Source organism: Corylus avellana, chromosome 4, assembly GCF_965113065.1.
Source record: "Corylus avellana chromosome 4, dhCorAvel1.hap1.2, whole genome shotgun sequence".
In the NCBI taxonomy this organism is placed as follows: Eukaryota; Viridiplantae; Streptophyta; class Magnoliopsida; order Fagales; family Betulaceae; genus Corylus; species Corylus avellana.
In genome coordinates, this window is record NC_142493.1 from 33,024,676 (window position 1) to 33,048,164 (window position 23,489).

Sequence of the window (23,489 nt, forward strand, 5' to 3'; positions counted from 1 at the left end):
ATCTAAAATCTTTCAAATATATATTCCCCTGGTATTAACGTAAACTCCATTCAAATACATTAATAATTAAATATATTTACAAAAAATTATTCCTTGCATCGTTATAATAACGAAGGTCCCGCTTATTAGTACATAAAATAAAATCAGGTCCTTTCCCATTCCCTTCCTTTAAAAAAAAAAAAAGTAATAATAATAATAATAATAATAATAATAATAAAACAAACCAGAGAGACGGTAATCAAATCCCATATAAGTAGGTAATTCCTTTCCCAATATGCAGTCTCCTTCCTTCTCTCCATCAGAGAAAAGGCACAGCAGCCATTGAAACGCACTGGGAAGACGAAGAAAAATTAACCAAGTTGGGTCTTTTCCTTCGTCTTCTTCTCCATTTTTATCATTTCAAGCAGTTTCATTTACGCATTGACCGTTTCTTTCTTTTCCCATTTCTCTTTCACTTTGAATGCGAAATATGACCCTTTAACTATCGCCCTGTATTTCATTTTCAAGAAAATCACAAAGAAAGCCCATTCATTTCTTTCTTGGCTTTTTGGAAGGGAACGCCATAAATGGTTCTCTTCCGATTAAGCGCAGCCGTTTTATTAATTCTTGTTTCGCTTCTGTTACCGCCGTTTTGTCTGGGTATCCGGTCGTTTCCGGCTATAATCGGCGGCGGTGGGGATAGATATGGGTCGGGGCTCCACGGGTTCGACCAGTTCGATGAGGCGCCGGACTACCGTAACGGAGCGGAGTGCCCCGTGTCGAGCAACAGGGATTATGTGTCGTCGTGTGACGCGTCGTTGGTACATATCGCGATGACTTTGGACTCGGAGTATTTACGTGGCTCCATGGCAGCTGTTCACTCGGTTCTGCGACACGCCTCGTGCCCAGAGCACGTGTTCTTCCACTTCATCTCGGCGGAATTCGACCCGGCGAGCCCACGGCAATTGACCCAACTCGTCCGATCCACTTTCCCTTCGCTCAACTTCAAGGTCTATATCTTCCGCGAGGACACGGTGATCAACCTCATCTCCTCGTCGATCCGGTTAGCCCTCGAGAATCCGTTGAACTACGCGAGGAATTACTTGGGTGACATTCTGGATCAGTGCGTGGACCGCGTCATCTACCTGGACTCGGACGTCATCGTCGTCGACGACATTCACAGGCTCTGGAGCTCTAAGCTCACCGGCTCCCGGGTCATCGGAGCGCCGGAGTACTGCCACGCAAACTTCACCAAGTACTTCACGGACTCGTTCTGGTCCGACCCGTTGCTCTCCCGGGTCTTCGCCTCCCGAAACCCGTGCTATTTCAACACCGGCGTGATGGTGATGGACCTGGTGAGGTGGAGAGAAGGGAACTTTAGGAGGAGGATCGAGAATTGGATGGAGTTGCAAAGGAAAAGAAGGATCTACGATCTGGGTTCGCTCCCACCGTTCTTGCTAGTGTTCGGCGGGAACGTGGAGCCCATTGATCACCGGTGGAACCAGCACGGTCTCGGCGGCGATAATGTCAAGGGTAGCTGTAGGTCTTTACACCCTGGCCCCGTCAGCTTGCTTCACTGGAGTGGGAAGGGCAAACCCTGGGTTCGCCTAGATGCCAATAAATCCTGCCCCCTCGACATTGTTTGGAAGCCGTACGATCTTTACAGGGCAAAGGATCAGTCTTCTGGATTCTCCTCCTCCTTGACGTCGCCTCCGGCATTGGTTGGGTATTCGGGTTACTAGTTCTGATTCTTTGGTACATTGTTCAGAGAATTCTTTGTTAGCCGTGTACAGATTGGTTTAGAGGGGCAATCCTTTGGGGAAGGGGATTGATGGGTTTCCGTTGGTTTTTCCAATTTTTTCTACATTCTTTTTGGTTTCTTGTTTCCATCTTTTGTACTTCTTGTTCTTACATCTGAGATTTCGATTCCTTTCTTGTAGTTCCATTTCTTTGGAACAATTTTGGTGGGTTGATTTCTCCGCATGTAAAATGTAATGGGTCTTTGGAATGATACTTTGGGGCAGAACTCAGAAGAAAGAATAATTGGTTTTACATATTCACAAAATACACAGCTGTTCTTCGTTCTTCGCTTCAAGTTTCCATTTTGTTTTTACATAATTCTTTGTTTTGGCTCATCAAGTGGTGACAGGTCCGTTTTTGTCGTTTACTTTACTTTCTTTCCTTTAAAAGTAAAATAAAATAAAATAAATTGGAAAAGGTGGACAATCACTTTATCCCGTGATGATTGAATCGATCACAGATTCACAGTGGACCTCGTCGAAGCTCATATGATGGGCTGAAGAGTAGAAACAAGAAACAATAATAATGTATACGATATTTTGTTCTGCCATTGATAAGCATTTTCAATCCCTTCGGCTTCGGATACCCATCGCCTTAATATTTTGTGTTATTATATTATATACGTGTGGATAATATTAATGTGCGATGCAGGATCCAAGTCAACAACCTATGTCTCTTTTCTCATTCAATTTGCTACGAAGTTTCATGCCTCTTCCTTTCATGTTCCTGTTGATGTTGACAGCCAAATTTCTTCAAGACGACGTGTCATGACATAAGGTTGGGAAGATTATAGAAGCTAATGAGATATGCGAAAAATCCCTCTCACCTACCAAGAAAATGAAAAATTAACAGAAAAGAAATATTCCTCTCACGCCAGGAGGTTCCACACTTATTGAACTAAAGAATTGGAGCATTCACATTTCATTTTCTTTTTGTTCCGTTCCAATAGCACAGCAGGAGTTGAATTCAATATCCAAATTCCAAATGTCATTATCATGGAGCTATTGTGCAACATTATTGAAGCTTTGTGAGGGTTAATGGGATCATTTCATTTTCCCAAAATAATTTGTTAAAAACACTTAGTCTAAATCCTTGATTAGTTTTACCTTAATTAATGTTACCATAATTCTTTCGGTGGAATTTGATTTCAATCATATTACACCCCTGATTTTTGCTTAAATGATGCAAAGCAATCAATCCATTTTGCCTGCATTTATTGTTTGATATTACTCAAGCAATCTCATACTATTTGATAGAAATAGTTAAATTAAAAAAACAATAGAATCACAACGTGACAGCTGGCCTAGTCCTTTTTACCTGGAAAGAAGATGGGCTTCCCCATGGCCAACAGCACAAGCAAACATAAATGTTCTGATAGCACGAGTTGTCACCTTAGTATTCCAGAAAGTATAAACATCACCCTCCAAGGTTCCTCCGAATCCTGGCCACATCTAGGCCGTTCATTTGATACGCCTTCTTCAATAGCTCGTCAGGAATCCCAGGCTTTGTTGCGAATGAGGCTAACAATGCGAGCTGGGCGCCAGGATTTTGGCTATTGAGCCCCGACACGGCTAGCGCCGGGAGCGTTTCGTCGGCGTTGGAGAGAAAATGGATCAAACCCTTGGGGAAAACAAATGAGTCACCGGGCAGCAGTTTCTGTGTATAGAAGCGGTTAGAGGTGTCCACAAAGCCCACAACCAGCTCGCCCTTGAGGCAAATGGTTACTTCCGAGGCCCGCGGGTGTGAGTGCGGTGGCACGAACCCATTGGCCTCTATGTCGATTCGGGCCAGGGTCAGGCCCATGGTGTTGAGCCCAGGCAAATTGACGGTGTTGGTTAGTGTGACATTGGACCCGGCAAAGTTGGCGCGCGTATCGCCGGGCTTGGATAGAGCGGACGTGGCAAAGTCGGAAGGGGTTGCTCGATTTGGGTCAATGCAAGGGGGTGCACCATTGAGGAACAGAGATTGTGGGCTGCTGTTATCCGCAACGCAATAATCTTGAAGCGGATCCGGGTCGGGTTTCGATAGACCCAATAGAAGAGCCAACCCGAAGAGTAATTGGAGCAATTGGGAACAACAATTGGTTTTCATTGCAAGAAAACAAGAAGGTTTTGGGGTTTGAGGTACGATTTGTTAAACAGCAAAAGACTATTGAGTTATATATATACGGAATGTTGGAGAGTGATGTTTAGTGAGCATGAAATTATGTGGGGAAGGTGATTGAGTAGCTTAAGAGCATTTGAGAGGAAAAATGCAAGGCAAGTTAGAGGGAATGTTGTCTGGGCTGAATCCAGCACAAGTTGAGGATGGGTCACGATTGTTTGGTTACGATTATTTAAGGAAATGTAGCTCTTATACTCCCACTTTTCCTTTCTTGTCTAATTGACTATCATGAGTTTTGCAATGTCCGATGTTTTAGTCCCTTTTAATCCCACATTTCATTATAAATTTTCACTAACTCATAATGGAATGAAAATGACTAAAATATCTCATTTATATATGAGGAGTGCTAGACTTACAAACAAATTTTACAGAAAAATTTTTACAAACTGATGTAACACAACATGATTAGGTTTTTCAAAATTTAAACGTATCTTATGTCTAATCATGTTGTACCACATCAGTTTGTAAATGTTTTTTTTGTAAAATTTATTTGTAAGCCTAACATTCTTCTTTTATATATATATATATATATATATATATATATATAAAAGAAGAAAAAAAAAAACACCCACATGCCACAATTAGTTGTGGGCCTTGGTGACCCACGACTTGCCGCCCCTTCTTTTTAGTTTTTTCTTTCTCTTCTATTGTTTTATTTTTATTTATTTTCTGTTTTTTTAATCTTTTTAATAATTTGTAAATTTGTATTTTTATAAAGATATAAGAGACATTTCACATATTAGTTAGAAAAATCTTAACCGTGGGAGGGACTCAAATGGACTGAAACATCGAATACCCATATTATAACTTTTGATAATTTGAGGGCGATATTGTAAAATATATAATAGTTCAAACAGGATAAATGAAAATTTCTCTCTCTATATGTATAATATAAAGGAATTTTCAAAATCGGAGCCCCTTAGGGCTTGTTTGGTTTGCAGATTGAGTATTCCGTTAAAAAAATATATAGCTACTAATAGGAATAGAGGGAGGTAGAATAGAATAATTATTCATATTTCTTAGTTTGATAACAATATATATATTATAAAGGGAATTAAATCAAAATTACCAAAAATTTTACCCTTTAAAAGTAAAAAATAAAAAACCTATAATTACGGCATTGGGTGGCCAGCCATCCCCTACATGACTTGGGGGTAGTCGCAACACCCCCGGAGCACCTTGGGCGTGGACCCCCGAGGTGCCCCAGGGTGGTCGATTTGGGGTGGCCTTGGTCGATGAAGTCTATTGAGTAGGTGCTGTTAGCGTGGATGCCGCTGATCATGGTCGCGGTGAGGATCACGAACCGGGGCTTCTCGGGGACGAAGAAGGCATCCACGTCGCTATGGAGGGTCAGGTCGAGCTCGGCATGGGTGCGCAAGATGGGGTTGGTGAAGCACAGGTGGCGAAGCTTCCGCACGATGGCTGAGCCGACCAAGCCCCGATGGCCGGCGACGAAGATCTTTGCTAACGTGTCGCCGGAGAAGGACGATCCTATTGTGAGAGAGTGAGAGAATAAAAACAGGGTTAGGGTTTTGGAGATCTAGGAAGATAGGCATTGTTTGGAGGGTGAGAAAATGCGGGAAAACATATGAAAGATGATGAATAAATTTTTAGGTTTTTTATTTTTTATTTTTTTTTAAAAAAAGCTGGGGTTAAAATAAAAGAAAAATAATAAAGGGTGTTTTGGAAAATCTATTAAATTCCATAAGAAATACATATTCTTATGTGTATGAGATTAGTCATTTTCATGAGAATAACTATTCCTACAAATAAACCCCTACCAAATAAAAGAATTCCTATTCCATAAGAATAGAATAATCATTCAATTTTAGGGGTCTATTCCGCAAACCAAACAGACCCTTAATCTCCGTAATCTCCCTGATTTCGTCCGCGTCTAAGTGAGATATTGATATAACATTTTTTAGACATTATCTTAATAAAATAAAAAAAATGGTTCAATTGCTACCCAATATGACTTTTAATGTTCCAAATCGGGATTTATATTGAAAACTTCCCCCATTGTCTATCTAATCAATAATTAGTATTAGAGCCAAATTTTTAACTTTAGGAATTATGAATTATGGGCATAAGCTTAAACTTTTGAATTAAAATAGTGCCTTACATTACATGATGTTATATAGAACCTCATTAAAAGATTATTTCGAATTTTAATCTTCCAACCACTTGGGTAGCATGCATTTATGTTTTGTTTTGGGCATCCTTTATTAAGGGAACGCCGTATGAACTCAAGAAGTTACAAATCATACGATGTCGTTTCTTCCCCGTTATGATATTTCTTTGACGATAAAGTTTCAATGTCGTTTTGTTCAACTAATTCCATCGTAGGGTCCAGACATGGCCTGAGTAGTCTGTGATAATTCAATTAAGGGACACCTGTCAGTCACTCTCTCTACTACGTACACAGCTTTTTGAAGTGGGCCTTCCTTACCATCTACTTTCCATGGCTGATCTGATCAATGCCTTTGCTTTTGGGGTTATCATGGTTCTCTCTGAAGCCCGGAGTACGATAATCTGAAGGTATTTTCAGAGAAAATTGTAGCACATTGGTTATTCAATGTGCCCACTTTGTTTTGTTGAACCTCCATAACTCTGCCAACCAATCTTAATTCCTCATTGAAGATTTGGTAAACACTACCCCATCTTTTCTCTTTTAACCAATCATACATTCTTTCTCAAAAAGTTTAAACTTTTTATATCGAACTGGAAATAGTACAGTTAATCATCTTTGGAAACATGATATGGGTTGTCTCTCTCTCTCTTCATGTAATTGTTTTCTTCTTGTTGATTGGATTTACCATTTAGGACCTTCCAGAAGTACGAGGGACAGACAAATTTGTCATTACCGGACAAAGCTGAAAGCGGTAATTGAATTATAGGGGGATAAAGAAAAAAGAGTAGAATCCAACACATGGGCATGTGATCCTTTCCTTGCTACATATTTTCCTAAGCTTTTCCTTTCTACTACACTGCTTACATTTTTTTAGTGTTTTCTTTTGTCTCCATATTGAATGAGCTTATTCTTGGTCTTTTTTTGAGATCCAGCGCATTGATGGTATGTCCATGCTCGTTACAGGCCACGGTATACACAGTTCGTGTCTTTGTGAGGTAGCTCTTTGGTAATTCAAACCGGAGTTTTTTGACGCTCAGATGGGTGAACCAGTAGTAGATGTTTACAGAGGTGAAGATAAGGACCATAAGGTACACCTAAATTGTCCTCTAGTTCTTTAAAAGTGACCCATTTGTTTACTGATTGATTGCCATCTACAAATTCCCAAATTTCTTTACTGTTTGTGTAATTGCGAGCTGCCGTTCTGTTTCTTGCTTGAAGATTTGATTGGGTTTTGGTTTTTCTGTTAATATATGAACAGATGGGAGAGAGAGCTGCCTCAAAACCTGACTTGGAAGTGTCGGTTTCATTCGGGAGGTTTGAGAATGATTCACTGTCCTGGGAGAAATGGTCAGCTTTCTCGCCCAATAAGTACTTGGAAGAAGTCGAGAAGTTTGCAACACCCGGATCAGTAGCCGAGAAGAAGGCCTACTTCGAAGCTCATTACAAGAAGATTGCTGCTCGCAGAGCTGAGCTAATGGATCAAGCAAATCAAATGGAAAATGATCCGTTGAGGCCAGAGAATCAAAATGGTGGAGATCTGACCAGTAATGTTAGTAGTGCCGGCTTTGAATTTGATATCTGTAATAGCCACAGTCCCACAGAAGAAGTTGTGAAGCAAGAAACCAACTTGGTCAGTGAGGTGATTAGCACCCACGTGGCTGATCTGAAGGAGGATGCTGCAATCAGTACAGAAAGTCAAAGGACATTATCTGAGGGAGTAGAAGAAGAAATGGGTAGCAGAATAGATAGCCCTAAGTCAAGCAAACCAGAAGAGGCGGTTTTGGTAAAAGAAGAAGAAGAAGAAGCAGAAGAAAGTACTTTGGTTGAATCTCAAGACACGAAGGAAATTTCTCATAAGGACAATGCCATAGGAAATGCTCCAAAAGTTAAAGAGGAAAAAGCCCAGTTGGAACATCCAAAGGAATCTAAGAAGGTCAAGTGATTAATTTCTTTAACTGATCGATCTTTATTGTCAAAATTAAATTTATGCAGAAACTTTGTTTGGTTGAATCTGGCGGCTCATATTTTTCTTAGTTTTGCTTGTACAGGTTCCTCCAGTGAATAGGGACAGAAATGTGACAAGGGTAAAGAAGAAAGCATCACCACCTGTAACTAAAGCATCACATCTTTCCACCCCTAAAGTGTCAAAGCCTACACCAGCTTCCACTGCAATATCTGCAACGCGATCTTCAACAAAGAAGGGAAATGATTGGTCCTTACCAAGGAGCAAAAATTCTTCAACTGTTGAAATTAAGAAAGTTGCTCCCAAGTCTCTATACATGTCCCTTAGCATGGATCCTACAAATTCTGATCCAACTTCGCTTCCCACCACTCGAAAATCCTTCATTATGGAGAAAATGGGGGACAAGGACATTGTCAAACGAGCATTTAAGACATTTGAAAAAAGTTTCAACCAGCTGAAATCTTCTGCTGAAGAGAGATCTTCAGTACCAAAACAGGTTTATCATGCTATCTTTGCCTAGAAGAAGAGACCTTTTTACTTACCGTGAAAAAAAAAAAGAATGACCCTTTGAACAACTACTTTTGTCTCTGGGAATAAAGTAATGATTGGCTTATCTGACATCGATTTTCATTTTGTGGAACATTTTGTTTTCCAAATTTTTGGACTAGGTGCCTGCAAAGGGGACAGGACCAAGGGTTTCCACTTCTACGACTTCACGAAAAGAGAATGGAGGGTAATGTTTTGGCTTCACACTTTTCCTATGATGAATGTATTTACCATTGTATACTGCTGTGTGTGTATTTATGTGTTGTAGTTTTCTGCTTAAATGTTTGTGATACTATCATACTAGCATTTTAACACTATTTGGTTCTATATGTTCACCACCGCTGCATTTGCTTTGAACTTTGTTCTTTATCGAATCTAAACAAATCAGAACAAGGAGGGTAGTGCAAGTGGAAAAGGTGAAATCTGAAGAGTTTCTCATATTTTACATGTAATGTAATGATTAATGTCCAATCATGTTGGTTATCCAATCTTAGCTGTATGCGCCACCACTACCTCACGAATGCAAGGAGATTTAATTCTATCGATTTTGTTTCTATCAATCATCTCAATGCCCTAATTAAAATTATGCCTATTATATGGAGTTATGTTTCTTCAAGTCCAACATGCATCTACATCTTCATATCAATGCAGATAAGTTTCCTTTAAATTGTTGGGCCTAAATGAACTAAGCATAATCTGGATAATAATTCATCAGTTTTTGATATCCGTTCCAATTCAATGAAGAAAAGATTCTGAAAGAATGCTTTTGAATGCCTCTAACCTTCTGCTATGCAAATCACCCAAAGATCGTCCTCTTATGTTTTGCATTAATGAAATTACTAGGGATGGGTTCATTTTTGAAATCTTTGATTTTTCTTTTATGGAAAGTTCAATATATTCCTTTTTAATTGTTATCCTGGAATAGGTCACTAAAACCAGGTTGTGTGGATAAAAGAATTGCTAAGGCGGCCCCTTCTTCTTATGGCTTGAAAAGCGATGAAAGGGCAAAGAAAACAAACAAGGTACCCCCATTGAACCGCCCCAAATAAAATCTCCATTACGCTCACACACAATTTCTTTTGATATCTTAAAGATACAATGTTGTCTTCTACTGATCTCATATCTGGTCATCTCTATTTACCCATTTGATTTTAGTTTTCAAAGAAATTGGAGGAAAAATCAAACGCTAAAGAGGCAGTGAGGACAGGTCTTCAATCAAAATCAAAGGTACACTTTACAATGAGTTCTCTTTAGAAAAGGCATATCATCATTCCCTTTATGCCATCATCTCTGTTGTATGGCTGCACAGTTTCCTAATGAATAATATAATTTCAAAAATGTCCTCAAACATTCACTTTCTGTGAGCAACTGTTACCATCATACATTAATCAGAAAAATAACTTTATTCAGTCTATATAAATTGCATGTTTCAACATCCTATGATTGACACAGGAACAAAAAGAGACAGACATCAGAAAGTTAAGACAGAGCCTTAATTTCAAAGCCACACCCGTGCCAAGCTTTTATCGGGGAGTAAAAATGTCAAAAAGCACTTCAGATAAGGTATATCACATCTGTCTGTCTTTCTTTACTTAAATTTGATCTGTCTTTCCTTTTTTCCTTTTCTTTTGCTAGTTTTCCTTTTTTTTTTTGTGCTCTCCATATTTTAGCTTTATTGTTTTTACTTGATTTTTTTTGGGTGATTTAATTGAAGAACTCAAGTATTTAATTTAAGTCAAGTAGCACTAGTGTTCCACAAGTTACTGCCAGTGGTGGTAGATGAAGTGTCGAGGGCTATGGCTGTCTTGCTTTGCGGTTTAAAGTATTGTGTCAAGTTGGCTCCACATAAAGTGGGCCACAATAACCATGATGATTTCTTACGTATCAAAAAAAAAAAAAAAAAAAAAAGACCATGATGGTTCTTACTTATCAAAACAAAAAAAGAAAAAAAAAACCATGGTGGTTTCTCACTGTTGACGATTTGGTACAAATTTTGTGTTATTTGACTTATTTCCTCCATAAGTAAGATGCATTTGGTATCAACAGTTCTAGAATTGTAGGCATGGGAGTTATACGGGTTCATAATATTTTCGATCCTTTGGAAACATCATCCATCAGGCCTTGTTAGTAGAAGTGTTCCTTGATTCTGAACAGCAGCGATTTCGTAGAACCATAGAAGAATGGCTTCAATTCAAACTGTTGTTTTAGCTATACGTTTAATATTCGAGATAAGTTCCATTTTTTTTCGTCTGCTGAACAGATAATTTATTTAGTGATATGTGATACAAGAAAATGCCCCTTGGTTTATTGTCCCCCTTCTGTGAGAAGCCAAAATGAGTATTTTAGAAACTAGAAGAAATATTTTATTAGCCTGAAGCTGTAGTACCCCTGATTTTGTGAATTTGGATTGATTTTAAAGGCATGTTGATGCCGGACAAAACTAGATGACAGCGTAGGTTAGCAATTTAAAACTGTGGATTGAAGTTGTAAGGGAACTTAGGAAGAGAGAAAAAACAACGAAAAGCCCTAGCCATCCCAAAGAAACAGAGAATTACTCTGAATATGTTGAAATATTATTCTCATGAAAACGTCTCTGTTTAATAAGTTATGGCTGCATATGTAAAGTTATTATTGTTCTTAATCTTTTCTCCCATGAATCATGTTACTTTGTCAAATTATGCAGGATGTTTCCAAAAATGAGGTTCATCGGTGAGCAATGTTCTTGGGTTTGGGACTCATACATGTTCTAAGAAATATATCTGCTTCAAAAGCTAAATACTTGGGTGAAGACAGAAGATATATTTGAAGGAATTGCTTAGAGTGGACTCGTGCCATAATATATTACTTAGCCAACAAGCAATTTGTCACCAATGAGCTGCAGACTGCATATGAATGGCTAGAAGAGACATTTTACCTCATCAATCTTGTTGTCTAGGTAGGGCATGCATATTTATAATGTGCAGGAGATAAAGAAGAGGTTGGGGCAGCTGCTATCTTCCATTGACAACTTATTACTTACCCCTCTTGCACTTGCTCTCGCAAACCAAACATATATAGGATAAAGAAAAGATGAAATGCTGTGTATAAAGTGTCAAACTGTTAGAAATGCATTAATTCTTGTAGTTGGTTGCCATTCTATTGTTCTGGTACTCTCTAGTCAGTTATTTTGTTGAAAGTATATGATATTTGATCCTTATTATATGGAATACGTGAACAACTGAAGTTTAATTTAGATTATATATTGCTCATTCCATGCCCGAACTTTCTGTCGGAATTGCTCAGAGGCATATTCAATTTATTCTAATACCCATAGACCCAGAAATCTCTGCAAAGAACAGGGTTTTACATGTTTTTGGCAATTAGCCGGGAATCATAAAGTAGGAATATAAAGAATCAACTCAGAAAGATGGTGGGTTGGTAAAAGGCCTTCAGATTATCCAGGCTCAAGATGGACCATATGGCAATATCAATGGACTGTACTTGTTTTCTACGTTTAGTAGCCTTAGATTCACTGTTTCACTGATCTGATCACATTTTCTTAATGTTTTTAGTTCAATAAACCTCTGGCCTTCCACAATGACTAAAGGATTTAGACAAGAACTAGCTACATTAAAAAATACTCGGGCTATTCAATTAACAATTCATGTGTTTTTTTTTTGCATTTAATATATACAGTGAACAAAATCCTTCTTCTATTCCTATACAAAAAAAATCCTGTTGTGATAAAAATCCTAATTCAAAAATCATCTGATTCACTAGAACTACTCATTGACTTATCTGACATGAAGTTTTCCGGCAAGTTTGGGAATCTGACAGGGCCCCTTGGCGGTGGTGAATTTGGCGATGATGATCCCAAAGTTGTCATCACTGTCCTCCTCTTCTGCAGGCTTCGCACAATCTCAACGCAGACCTGATCAACCATACTAAGAAAATCTTTAACTATAACGAATAGTTGAAGTGGGGGTGCTGCTTTGTCCTTTGAAGCTCCTGCTTGATAATATTCTGTTGTTTTCTTTACAAGATCCATTACCCTTGTCTCTTCTTCTCTCAATACCTTTAGCTCTTCTTCAGCTGCTTCAAGAAACCCTTCCATCTCTCTCACAAACCCTCCTCCTCTATCATTGGCACATTGGGAATTAAGTGCTCGAATTTCTGCTGCATGGGCTGTGAGAGCTGCGCTCGTGCTAGCAAAGGTGTCATAATCTATTGTGGCTGCTTTCTTTACATTAGAGAACTCAGCACTGAGGCCTCCCACCATTGGCAATCCTAGCAATTTATATTCCTTGTCTCTTTCCTCGTTTGTTGTTAAACTCTCAGGATTATAAGTACTGCCGCCGCGGCTCATGCTACGGCTCATGCTACGATTTCTGCTCAAAACACACCGTTTTCCCTCTGACCGGACTACTTCTTCCACGACAAAATGGAGTAAAGTAGTCCTTCCATCTGAGCTTTTAACATCAGAGAGCTTTCGAAGAGCATTAAGGTCGAAGGCTTGGGCATTCCCTCGCGCTGTTCCTGCATTCATGCGATTGCCAGCCTTGAGGGTTGCTTCTAAAAGCTTCATAAAGAGCCCTCGTATTTTAAGCTCCTTGCAACCCAATTCAAGTGTTTGTATTGATTGCTTAAGGAATAGAATCTCCAAATCGTAATTGGTTCTGAAAAGCATGGCATTAAGACGAGTAAAAGCTGAAGGAACAGCTTTCAGGAGGTGGTAGAGGAAGGATTCAGCATCAGCTAGTCGTGTGAGATCTCCCTCGTATTCTAGGATTTGGGCATGTTCTTCATTGGATGGAGCAATTCTGACCAGCTTTTCAAGAGTATCAGTGTCAAGGCCGTGGCCGTCAATGAGCGCCGCAACGATTCCTTTGCGAGATATGGCCAGAGATTTCAGAACAATTGCAATGTTCTGAGACCTTCGAGGATCGAGGATAAATATTTGTGCTGGCGGATAAGAGTTGTGACTGCTTCGACCCACCGAGTTACTGTTTCTTTCAGGTGATTTGTTGTTGGTGGCAACATAGCCAAAGAGGTGTTCCATAAGATCTCCATCAAACCTGAAGTATCAAATTGAAATTTTTGAGAATCAGCAAGAACAACCAACCAGAGGTCATTACGATTATGTATATATATATATATTGTTACCTGAAAGAGCCGGCATCAATTTTGTCCCACACCATGGAATGATCTGTGTTAGTGTTCACCTTGTCCCAATGCAATGGCTTCATTTTTACATGACCATTTTCGGTTCCAGATGAAGACTCTCCCGGCTGGTTGTTCCCTACCACGCCTTTTGGCCGCGCCGGGGGCGGCTTTAATGATGTGTTTGAACCACCTGTCCTAGGCGGCAGAGGTGGCGGTGCCGGCCTTTTGACGGCAGAAACTGCCAAGAATGGCGGTGGGGGTGGGGGTGGGGGTGGGGGTGGTGTTGGTGTTGGTGTTGGTGGTGGGGAAGAAGGAGGGGGAGGAGTTGATGGACTAATTCCATTGGGATCATCCACTTCTGGCACAACTTTAACATGGGAAGCTGAAGACTTCCCTCGGAGCAGAGGAACTTCTTGTCGCTCAGACTTCCTCCGCCGATCTTCTTGTTCTTGCTCTTCTTTTTTTAATACCTCTTTACGGAAAGTACACTTCTTGGAGTTTCTCCCTTCAAGTTTCCTCCAATAAAGCACATCCAAACCATCTTCATCAACAATGAACCCCTTGAGATCTCCGTCAACCCGTGAAAACTCATTGCGTGGCGCTGCAGGCGGACCTTCATCACTAGAACGACTACTGCCTTGCGTTCCTCTGCGTCTTGCAGCAAAACCCCTATGGACCAAAAAGAAGAGCAACGCGGAAACAACCAGAGTGCCGGCTGCCGTGGCTGCCACTGCCTTCACAATCTTCCCGGTCGTCGAAGACTTCGTTGGCGCCGGTTGCGGTGGCGTCGCTGGAGGAAATGGACGAACTATTGGAGGTTGCGGGACAGAATTCGGCGACGGAGCTTGATCAAATGGGTAGAAAGTCTCGATGTTCTGGGGAGAACCGAATTGACAATGAGAGAAAGGAAGCGCAGAAATGATGAACGCGAGGAGGAATAGGTACAGAGGGAGCCATGGCTGAAACATCACAGCCATGTTGTTTCTGAACGTTTTGCAAAATATTCATGAAACTGAATTCGTTCTATTTTTCTGTATTTTATGCACCCAAGGTTTATTATACCCGTTGTCGTACGCATTTGGGATTTGGTTGCTGACAATTTCCGAGAAAGGGTGGTTTGTTGCGATCCCATACCATATATTCTTCCCCGGGGTTTTGTATATGCAATAACCAAAATACCCTTCTGTTATGATTCTGCTAATATCTAGATTTTACTATCTTAAACCTGGAGGGGGGCTTCATTAATAAATAATAAATAAATTTGTCTCGCCTATTGGCTATTAGCTTGCAGCTCAGGAATAGAATCATTCTCTCATAATTTCTATGGTCTACATTAATTTTTACCAATTTAGTATATTATTATTTGTATTCAAACAAATTTTCAACTGTAAAATGCATTCTCTTTATTTTAAATTATATTTTACAATCTAATTAATATATAAAACGTGACGCGGCTAAATATAATAAAATAAAATCTAATTGCAGGTTGGCGGTGGAAGGAGTGGTTGACTCTGTCAAACCATAAATCAATGGGTGCAGAAGAGTTGAAGTGGCCAATCACAAACAAATGGAAATGGAATGCACTAAGTGACATAGTCAAACTAAAAGCAAAAGTCAGAAGGACGACTTCCTCCATTATGTTTTGTTTTGTTTTCCTACGTAATGATTGTAGTTGAAAGTTTCTTGGTGTAATCCGGCCGGCTATTAAAAAACTCGAGAGAGATAATGCAGAAAATAATAATAATAATCCATGAAATATTCATGATTTTGTTATGGGAACTGTAAAGTGGACCTCTTCTGGGCTCAAGAATAGTTAGTTGCTCACCAAATTGTTTCTGGAGAAGTTAAGGCTTTTTCTATGTAGTGGTTGAGAAAAGGCTTTATATGGATCCGGTCATGGTGGTGTGTCTTTGCAGCTTAGCAGCTTACATAACTCCGTCAAAACGGAATGCGCCGGACTTGGTAAAATAACTATATTTCAGTGAAATCTATTCATAAGGTTTCTTTCACATCTACCATTTTAAATATCAGGAAGAAATCTTAAGAAAAATAGTATTATTCAAACTAAAACGGATTATTATTATTATTATTATTATTATAAGAAGAATGGTGAAAGGAGAGAAAATGTTAAAGAGTGATAGATTGAATGCAATTGATGGAAGAGCGAGAGAGGAAGAAAGTATCGGTCTAAATTTGCCGCTTCTCGTTGATGGTTGTAATTACTCCTTGTGCGTCATATGAGGATGAGGGTATACTTTTTTGAAATTGGAGTACGTAGAATAGACCAAGGCTTAGTTGGCTCAACCAAAGGCCCATAGGCCCTAATTCAAGACCCGAGCTCATTAAATGAATTATGTAATAAGGAATCATGATCCAAGAATCTGTCCCAAAAGTAGACGTTGGCTACCGCAGCTACCCTCCCTCCATGAACCAGCAAGCAATCTCTACAAAAGGAGAGAAAAATTGTTGCACAAGTACATTGATCCCACTCATTCTCTTACTTACATTTTGCTTATGTTTACATTCTGTCTTCGGATTCGGTTTAGGTGCTATAAAATTTAAATAAAATAAATACCATAAGATATCTCATATCTTATAGTTTTTTGAACTGTTGATATTTGATTTCAAGTTTTCTATGAGAAGGGAAAAAAGAGAGAGAGTTAAACTAAATTTAGATTGTTAAAAAAATTACAAGAGATCTTTTTTTTTTTTTTTTTTTTACACCTAAGCCAAATCTCCCATATCCATTTATACTTCTCAAAATCACCTTTTATTATCACTAACTTAAGTAGTATCAGAGGTGAATACCATCATTATCGACATGTTACTCTGACCTTTACCTTTATTGCACGTCTCTAATTTCAAAACTTTTACCTGAACTACTGTGAATAAACAGAGATGAGTCAGCACAGCTACCAACAAAACCACGCTCACGAAGAGCTGAGCTTAACCAGAAGAACCATGCTTATGGGGCCCGCTTAAGTTAAGGCCATAGATGGCCTTTTGGTCAAAATATCAACATAAATTTTAGTTATTATTTTTAATTAAGATAGCTCTTCAAGATGGGAACTAGATCCTCTCCAGATCAAATGAACGGGAGAGTATCCATCGTGGATTGTTGTGATTCTGTGTTAACGCATTTAAAATCATGGGTAAATATTTGAAATAGAGAACAAAAATAACAAAAATATTTCAATTCCAATTCTAAAATGAATAAAACCTACATCTACTAGATCTTTAGGGCCAAATACGTCGTGCATGGTGGAAGAAACAAAACAAAGCACCGGATATTAGTTTCAGCAAAGGCAGCCCAAAGATAGCCCCACTAGAAAGCCCACCTGTCTTTTCACATCAAGCACTCCACTTTGGGTCATAGGTGCCTTATAACAGTACATCTAAATATAGGTCCAGCCCATACCCACGAAGCCAACCCCTCTCTCTCGCTCATTATCTTTTTTATTTTATTTTATATTTTTTAACTGGTTTTATTTCAAATTTAGTTTATATCAGTATCGGATCAATTATATATTGTTTGCCATCTACAGCCTAGAATAGGGCCGTAAATGAGCCGACATACACCATAGCTCATTCGATTCCCACCGAGCTTGTTACTGTACAAGCTCATTTGTTACTGTTGAAACTCGTTCGATTAGCTAGTGACACATACCCTCGATTAAGCTCAACAAGAGCTTTTGAGTTTGACTCAGTTAAGTCAAACTCGTTCAAGGCTCGCCCGGCTCGTTTAGGGCTCGCGAGCTTGACCCGACCCAACCACACAAGAATATAACTATGTTTATGGATTATTTTATTAATCAATAATAATCATATATTTAATGTGTATACTATATACAATTAACTAATTAAGGTGAATTAGCATTATATGTATTCCCTCAAAAAATAAAAAATAAAAAGCATTATATTTATATGGACTATGCTATTAGTTTCAAGTTTAATGTCCAAAGTCGCTCTGTCTCTCTCCATCTCTCACTCTCTCGTGTTCTCGGCAGCCGCTTCAACTCTCTCTATCTCTATCTCTTTCTCTTCAGATCAAAACCCAGATCGAGTCTCGGCAGCCTCTTGCCTCCGTCGTGCTCAAGGTAAGCTCCTCTCTCTGTCTCTTTCTTTTTCGTCTCTCTCACATAATTCTAAAAATGATGGACTTAGGACTGATAACTAACCCTAATCGCTGCAGGAAGAGAAATCCTAACCTACGGTTTTCTTATTTTGGTGTTTTTTTTTTTTTTAAAGCGTATTTTGTGTTTGGTTGCTGAGAAAACTCTGGGAAAGAATAGAAACTGAAAATTTTGACATTTCTTGCGAGCGTTTGGAAGGCCAATGGCTCTTCGGCGAGCTTCATCGTGCTTCTTCAACAAGCTCAAGCTCAATGTCAATCCCAATCTCAACAACGTTGCTCATCGCAATCTTTCAGCGGGTACTTTTCTTGTTCACACCTTTCTTATTATTATTTTTTTTTTCGAATTTTTTTTATAGCGTATTTGGTGTTTGGTTGCTGAGAAACTCTGGGAAAGAATAAAAACTGTAAATTTTGATATCTTTTGCAATAAATGAAGAAATTTTTGCCTTAGGCAGCTTTCAGTATCTAGCTCAGTGAAAAGGGGGTGTTGAACGAAATTACTCTTATGTTTGCGAAGAAATTAGAGTGATTTTTTTTTTGGTATTGAAATTAGAGTGAAATTTTGAGTGTGAGGGATATAATTCCCTTTAAGATTATTTTTTAAGCGTAGTTGGTGTTTCATTTCTGAGGAAACGGAGGGGATCGGAAGAGTAGAAACTGAAAATTTTAAATTATTATTTTTTTTTTTAAAAAAAAAAGACTTTTGCTTGAGGCAGATTTTTGAATATTGCTCAGTGAAGAGGAGGTTTTGAGGTCTAATTTACTGTTTGGTTTACCAGAAAATGAAGTAAAGAAATTAAAGAGCATAAAGTTTGATTATTAGTGAGAGAAACTCTAGTTTACTAAGCCAAATTGCTATATTAATCTCATTTTATAAATCCAAGTTGCTGCTTGATTTCTGAGAAAAGGGAGAAGAAAATTGAAATTTCATTATTATTGTTGTTTTGGTTACTTAGAAATAAGTTCTACTTAAGCAAGCCATATTGTTGTCTAATTTTAGTTAGGTGTGAAAAGCCATTTTGGCTCCATGTGACTATATACTTCTTCTTTGGACATTTTCAAGAGAAAAATAATAATAATTCAACCCCAATCACGGCAACAGTTGTATTAAGCTTAATTTTATTTGAGTCTGTTGCTTTATTATGAGATCAGAAACTATTAGAACTAGAAAATTTTGTACAATTTTTTTTTCTTATGTTTATTTCACTTTTCATAGATGTAGGGGGCACTCGTCCTTTGCATGATAGCATGATGAATCAGATCTTTCATCTTGACATAAATTCACAAATTGGGAGTTGTATGCCACTTGCTGCTATGCGTATCGGAACAATGATCCACAACATTGAGATGAACCCGGGTCAAGGTGGCAAGCTTGTTCGAGCTCCAGGGACTTGTGCAAAGATCTTGAAAGAGCCATCGTCTAAATATTGTTTAGTGAGATTGCCTTCAGGTGCTGAGAAGTTGATTAGTACTCGGTGCCGGGCCACAATTGGTATGAATTCAAACCCAGGCCATGCAGCTCGGAAGCTCAGGAAAGCTGGGCAGAGCCGTTGGTTGGGTATAAGACCAAAAGTTCGAGGAGTGGCTATGAATCCAGTAGATCATCCACATGGTGGAGGCGAGGGTAAGAGCAAGAGTAGTGGGAGTCATGGAAAGTGTTCTCGCACTCCTTGGGGCAAGCCTTGTAAGTCTGGTTACAAAACTGGACCCCTTAAGCGCAGAAAGTAGTGTCAATCATTTTCTTTGTTTTGGTACTATACTCTCAAATCCATTTATGCACACTGTCAGACCCATTGGAGAGTTTGTCTTTGGAAATGCTTAAATTTCACTTGAAGTGAAGAAGTTTTATTGTGGATTGAGTTCCTCTAGCGGAATGCTATTGCCATCCCATAAACACATCTGTATTTTTCAACAATTGAAGGAATCTTTGATAATTTGTGTTAGGCTGATCATAGACCAGGTGTAAGTTGTTACTTTGTGTCTGTTGCAGATTGTCTTCCCTAGTGATAGTAGATATAAAGTAAATAGTTGCTTGATTTGCTTTTATTGGGTAAGCCGGTCTCCTAAATCATTCAAAACTTGATGTTTACTTGTGCATAGTACTAAATCATCATGTTTGAACGAGGTCTTTGGTCCCTGCCGGTTTGTGCCCGAGTAGGGTTTATGGCTTGTCTGTTTGTGCTCGAAACAAGGCATAAAAAAGAAAAAAAAGGAAAAAGAAAATAAATTTTATCATTTTCTCTTGTTTGGTTATGTGACTTAAAAGAAAATAAAGGAGAAGAAAACATGTTTTTGGTAACTTTGGTTTGATTGAAATGGCATTTTTGTCTTTTTCATTTTTTAAATGTACAAAATACCACACAAATATAACGTGGATTGTTGTGATTCTGTTAATGCATTTAAAATCATGGGTAAATATTTGAAAAAGAGAGAACAAAAATAACAAAAATATTTCAATTCCAATTCTAAAATGAATAAAACCTTCTTCAAAAAATAAAAAAATAAAATGAATAAAACCTACATCTACTAGATCTTAAGGCCCAAATACCTCGTGCATGGTGGGAGAAACAAAACAAAGCACCGGATATTAGTTAATTGAAACAAGGCCACAGCAAAGGCATCCCAAAGATAGCCACCAGAAAGCCCACCTGTCTTTTCACATCAAGCACTCCATTTTGGGTCATAGGTGTCTTTTCACATCCCACGAAGCCAACCCCTCTCTCTCTCTCTCTCTCTCACTATCTTTTTTATTTTATTTTATATTTTTTTAACTGGTTTTATTTCAAATTGAGTTTATATCAGAATCGGATCAATTATATATTGTTTGCCATCTGCAGCCTAGATTCTAGAATCTTTTTCGTAAAGAGGCACTTTTGGTCACAAGTTGTGTACCGACGAAACCAAACAATTTTTGTTTTTTTAATAACAATAAGAAACTTTGTAAGAATGTCAAAAAAAAAAAAAAACTTTGTAAGCATAATTATTCAAAAGATTAAATTATATTATCCCCCACATAAACCCTGAACATTTGAATTGTTCCTTACCCAAGTTTAAGTTAGAACACTTACAACTTAACTAACAAAACGAGAAAAATACTTCTAAGTAGGGTTGTAAATGAATATAGTCACTCACTAACAGTCTTGAACTCGGCTAGGTCTTGGTAGTCGATTGTGAACCCAAACTAGGTTTTATAATAAAACTAATCATACTCTTATAAACTTGGCTTAATTTATATAACTATTTTTATTTTATAATGAGAGATCTTAAGAACTTTAGAAGATAAAAGGCAAATTTCTTCCTATATATATATATATATTGAATTATTGTTTTTGTGGCGAATTACAACCCTATTAGCATCAAAAGAGGTGCCTCCATCTCCGTGGATTGGAATGATTTATCTGGAAAAGGCAGCTAAGCCCCCAGGCTGTAGGTTGTGATTGGTTTTCGCCCTTTAGCCAGCAGGGCATATGCAAGCATGCCACTCCCAAAGAGACAACTAGACAAACCCTACAGTACATCTCAGCCCCACTCCTTCCAGTCCATGCGAAAGGGAACATTTCAAACTACCTTCATTTCACATCCCATTCCAATATTCTTTCTATCAGACAAGATCTTGCAAATCCATTACCCAATCCCTGACAAATCAATTCAATCACAATATAACATTCTGCGCGCACAAGCCTAATTCCAGCCCATTTTGCACTATTTTTTCTTTCTATGCACAATTCAAACGCGTGGCAACTCTCAAGCCATTCTAAAAATTGGCTTCAGGATAAATCTTCTTCACACGATTTCACATTTCCTCCAAGATAAATCAGCTGGCTACCAAATTTAACTCAAAGCGCCGAGATTCATCTTAGTATAGTAACGAAATCAGTATAGTAACTCCAACTCACCCACTCACGCGAACAAACAAAACAAATAACGGGAAAAACAAATGCAACAAAAAACCGTTACACGTAACGGATAATTGCAGTTTTTACCAAAATAAGTAAAAAAAAAACAAAAAAAAAAAAGTAATTGCAGAGATTGCAGGATTTCCAACTGTAGATTGTGAGAGGTGTGCACGATCTTAATCAATCAAATCGGTGGTGGTCATTTTAAGCCGTCTGATTGGAGAATCTAAAGGTGTGGGAATAGACGGTGCTGATGACGACGATTTAGGCGACCGTGATGGCGATTCTGATGAAGAAGATGACGGTGATGATGAAATGGACGGTTCTGATGAACTCAGATCGCAACAATCTTGTAGCTTTCTCTTGTTGATCCCTCCTCTACTCTCACTTCCAACTCCGTCCTCTCTCATCATGTAATCCTTCAACCGCTTCACGTCCGATAACTTCACCGGCTTCACTATGAAATCCTCTGCCCCTTCCTCCAAACATCTATATCATACAATTATTTTAAATTAAAAAATCAAATCAAATATAATTCTCTAACGAGTAACGAGCAAGTATGCTTCACTTAATTATTTTTGCATTTAATTTTAAATACCTGTCAATACGCGCTAAGACGTTCTCAGACGACATAATCACCACCGGAATCTCTCTGAAAGTAGAGGATTCCTGTTCCAACAACAGGATCGAATTACATTTACAAGAATTGGTTAAATTTCTGCGTAGAAAGTGAATTATGTGAAAATTTTCTAACCTTGATTTTCTTGAGCAACTCGTATCCAGTCATTCCAGGCATACAGTAGTCTGTGATGATCAGATCCACCTTCAAGCCCTAAAGGTGACAGAGAGCTAAGAATCAGAACCTGAAATACAAAGAAACAAAATCCTATACTGGAAATGAAGATGAAGCAATCTAGTTTGTTTGAATTAATCTCATTCTGCTCAAACTCACATCAAAACCAACGGAGGCGCTCTTATCCTCGTCCAGCCCCAGGAATTGCAGGGCTCTCCTTCCACTATCCACGGCCGTCACTGCACATTCGGACCGTTTTTCCATTCAAAATTCCATGAAACAAACATAACCTATAAGAAAAGTGAAAATTCTGATCAACTGGCAAACCTTTGAAAGAAGAAATTTTAAGCAATCGCTCAATGACCTTCCGATCAACGAGGCTGTCGTCAACGGCCAGAACGTGAGCTTCTTCGGAATCAGACGGCGAAACATCAAAAGCGTCAATCATCCGCCGTGAAACGACAAAGTTACCCTCCATATCCGAGTTAGTAAATATTTACCGAACGTAGACTCTTTTTTTTCTTTCTAAATTTTTGATTTTCTTGAAGAAGAGGCAAAAGAAACAAAACAAAGGTTCCCCCTCTGCCTCTTTGGCTAATCTTCTCTTATACGCTGCAATGTAAATGGTCTACCTGTCTCGGTCTCTCCCTCTCTCTCTCTGTATTAGTCCCTTTCTCAAATCCGATCTTTCTCTCTCTAAGAAATCTCAAAATCTGCTTTTTTTAATACAAGCCATAACGCTGAGATTCGATATCCACTTTGGTGCGATCTCCAAATCACGGCCCTCATATCTCGCGCGAGTGTCCTGATCGTATCGCGAGCAGACCCTGACCGATATTTTACGCGATATGTTGGTCAATCTTAGGAACGTGTGCCACAGTGATTGGTTGGGTGTGGAAGTTGACCGCAAGTCAACAGAGGACCGCGCCGTCAAATCCGTA

The 23,489-nt window shown here is 38.7% G+C and overlaps 6 protein-coding genes across 11 annotated transcripts; 3 read left to right on the top strand and 3 right to left on the bottom strand.

Annotated features, from left to right (window-relative positions):
* The first annotated feature begins 255 nt into the window (after window positions 1-255).
* Window positions 256-2,087, top strand: LGT8 (glucosyl transferase family 8). Its single transcript, XM_059592113.2, has one exon. It carries the CDS (start codon window positions 567-569, stop codon window positions 1,719-1,721), a length of 1,155 nt encoding a protein of 384 aa, XP_059448096.1. The 5' UTR covers window positions 256-566; the 3' UTR covers window positions 1,722-2,087.
* A 443-nt stretch (window positions 2,088-2,530) lies between these two features.
* On the bottom strand, window positions 2,531-3,996 carry GLP7 (germin-like protein 7). The gene is made up of 2 exons (XM_059592464.2): window positions 3,097-3,996; window positions 2,531-2,605 (listed from the first exon to the last, which is right to left on the bottom strand). The coding sequence occupies exon 1, from the start codon at window positions 3,868-3,870 to the stop codon at window positions 3,196-3,198; it is 675 nt and encodes a 224-aa protein (XP_059448447.2). The 5' UTR covers window positions 3,871-3,996; the 3' UTR covers window positions 2,531-2,605; window positions 3,097-3,195.
* Window positions 3,997-6,436: 2,440 nt separating this feature from the next.
* LOC132178963 (neurofilament heavy protein) lies at window positions 6,437-11,788 on the top strand. Of its 4 annotated transcripts, none has more exons than XM_088515161.1 (10): window positions 6,437-6,480; window positions 6,766-6,875; window positions 7,037-7,161; window positions 7,332-8,006; window positions 8,122-8,532; window positions 8,705-8,769; window positions 9,508-9,604; window positions 9,738-9,809; window positions 10,035-10,145; window positions 11,266-11,788. In XM_088515161.1, exons 3-10 carry the CDS (start codon window positions 7,111-7,113, stop codon window positions 11,293-11,295), a joined length of 1,512 nt encoding a protein of 503 aa, XP_088371287.1. In that variant the 5' UTR covers window positions 6,437-6,480; window positions 6,766-6,875; window positions 7,037-7,110; the 3' UTR covers window positions 11,296-11,788. The 4 variants fall into 4 exon arrangements, with proteins under 4 accessions (XP_088371287.1, XP_059447535.1, XP_059447538.1 ...); XM_059591552.2 differs by having other exon boundaries at window positions 6,766-6,824; window positions 7,006-7,161; XM_059591555.2 differs by having other exon boundaries at window positions 6,766-6,824.
* Window positions 11,789-12,318: 530 nt separating this feature from the next.
* Window positions 12,319-14,735, bottom strand: LOC132179814 (formin-like protein 4). Its single transcript, XM_059592596.2, has 2 exons — window positions 13,725-14,735; window positions 12,319-13,636 (listed from the first exon to the last, which is right to left on the bottom strand). The coding sequence occupies exons 1-2, from the start codon at window positions 14,699-14,701 to the stop codon at window positions 12,319-12,321; spliced, it is 2,295 nt and encodes a 764-aa protein (XP_059448579.2). The 5' UTR covers window positions 14,702-14,735.
* A 2,955-nt stretch (window positions 14,736-17,690) lies between these two features.
* Window positions 17,691-19,813, top strand: LOC132178670 (Ribosomal protein L2 family). 3 transcript variants are annotated; one of them, XM_059591158.2, is made up of 3 exons: window positions 17,691-17,821; window positions 17,973-18,156; window positions 19,076-19,813. In XM_059591158.2, the coding sequence occupies exons 2-3, from the start codon at window positions 18,060-18,062 to the stop codon at window positions 19,585-19,587; spliced, it is 609 nt and encodes a 202-aa protein (XP_059447141.2). In that variant the 5' UTR covers window positions 17,691-17,821; window positions 17,973-18,059; the 3' UTR covers window positions 19,588-19,813. The 3 variants fall into 3 exon arrangements, with proteins under 3 accessions (XP_059447141.2, XP_059447140.2, XP_059447142.1); XM_059591157.2 differs by having other exon boundaries at window positions 18,056-18,156; XM_059591159.2 differs by having other exon boundaries at window positions 18,056-18,156; window positions 19,082-19,813.
* Window positions 19,814-21,797: 1,984 nt separating this feature from the next.
* On the bottom strand, window positions 21,798-23,185 carry LOC132178602 (two-component response regulator ORR3). Its single transcript, XM_059591060.2, has 5 exons — window positions 22,876-23,185; window positions 22,708-22,787; window positions 22,510-22,587; window positions 22,354-22,424; window positions 21,798-22,244 (listed from the first exon to the last, which is right to left on the bottom strand). Exons 1-5 carry the CDS (start codon window positions 23,024-23,026, stop codon window positions 21,932-21,934), a joined length of 693 nt encoding a protein of 230 aa, XP_059447043.2. The 5' UTR covers window positions 23,027-23,185; the 3' UTR covers window positions 21,798-21,931.
* Window positions 23,186-23,489: the final 304 nt, after the last annotated feature.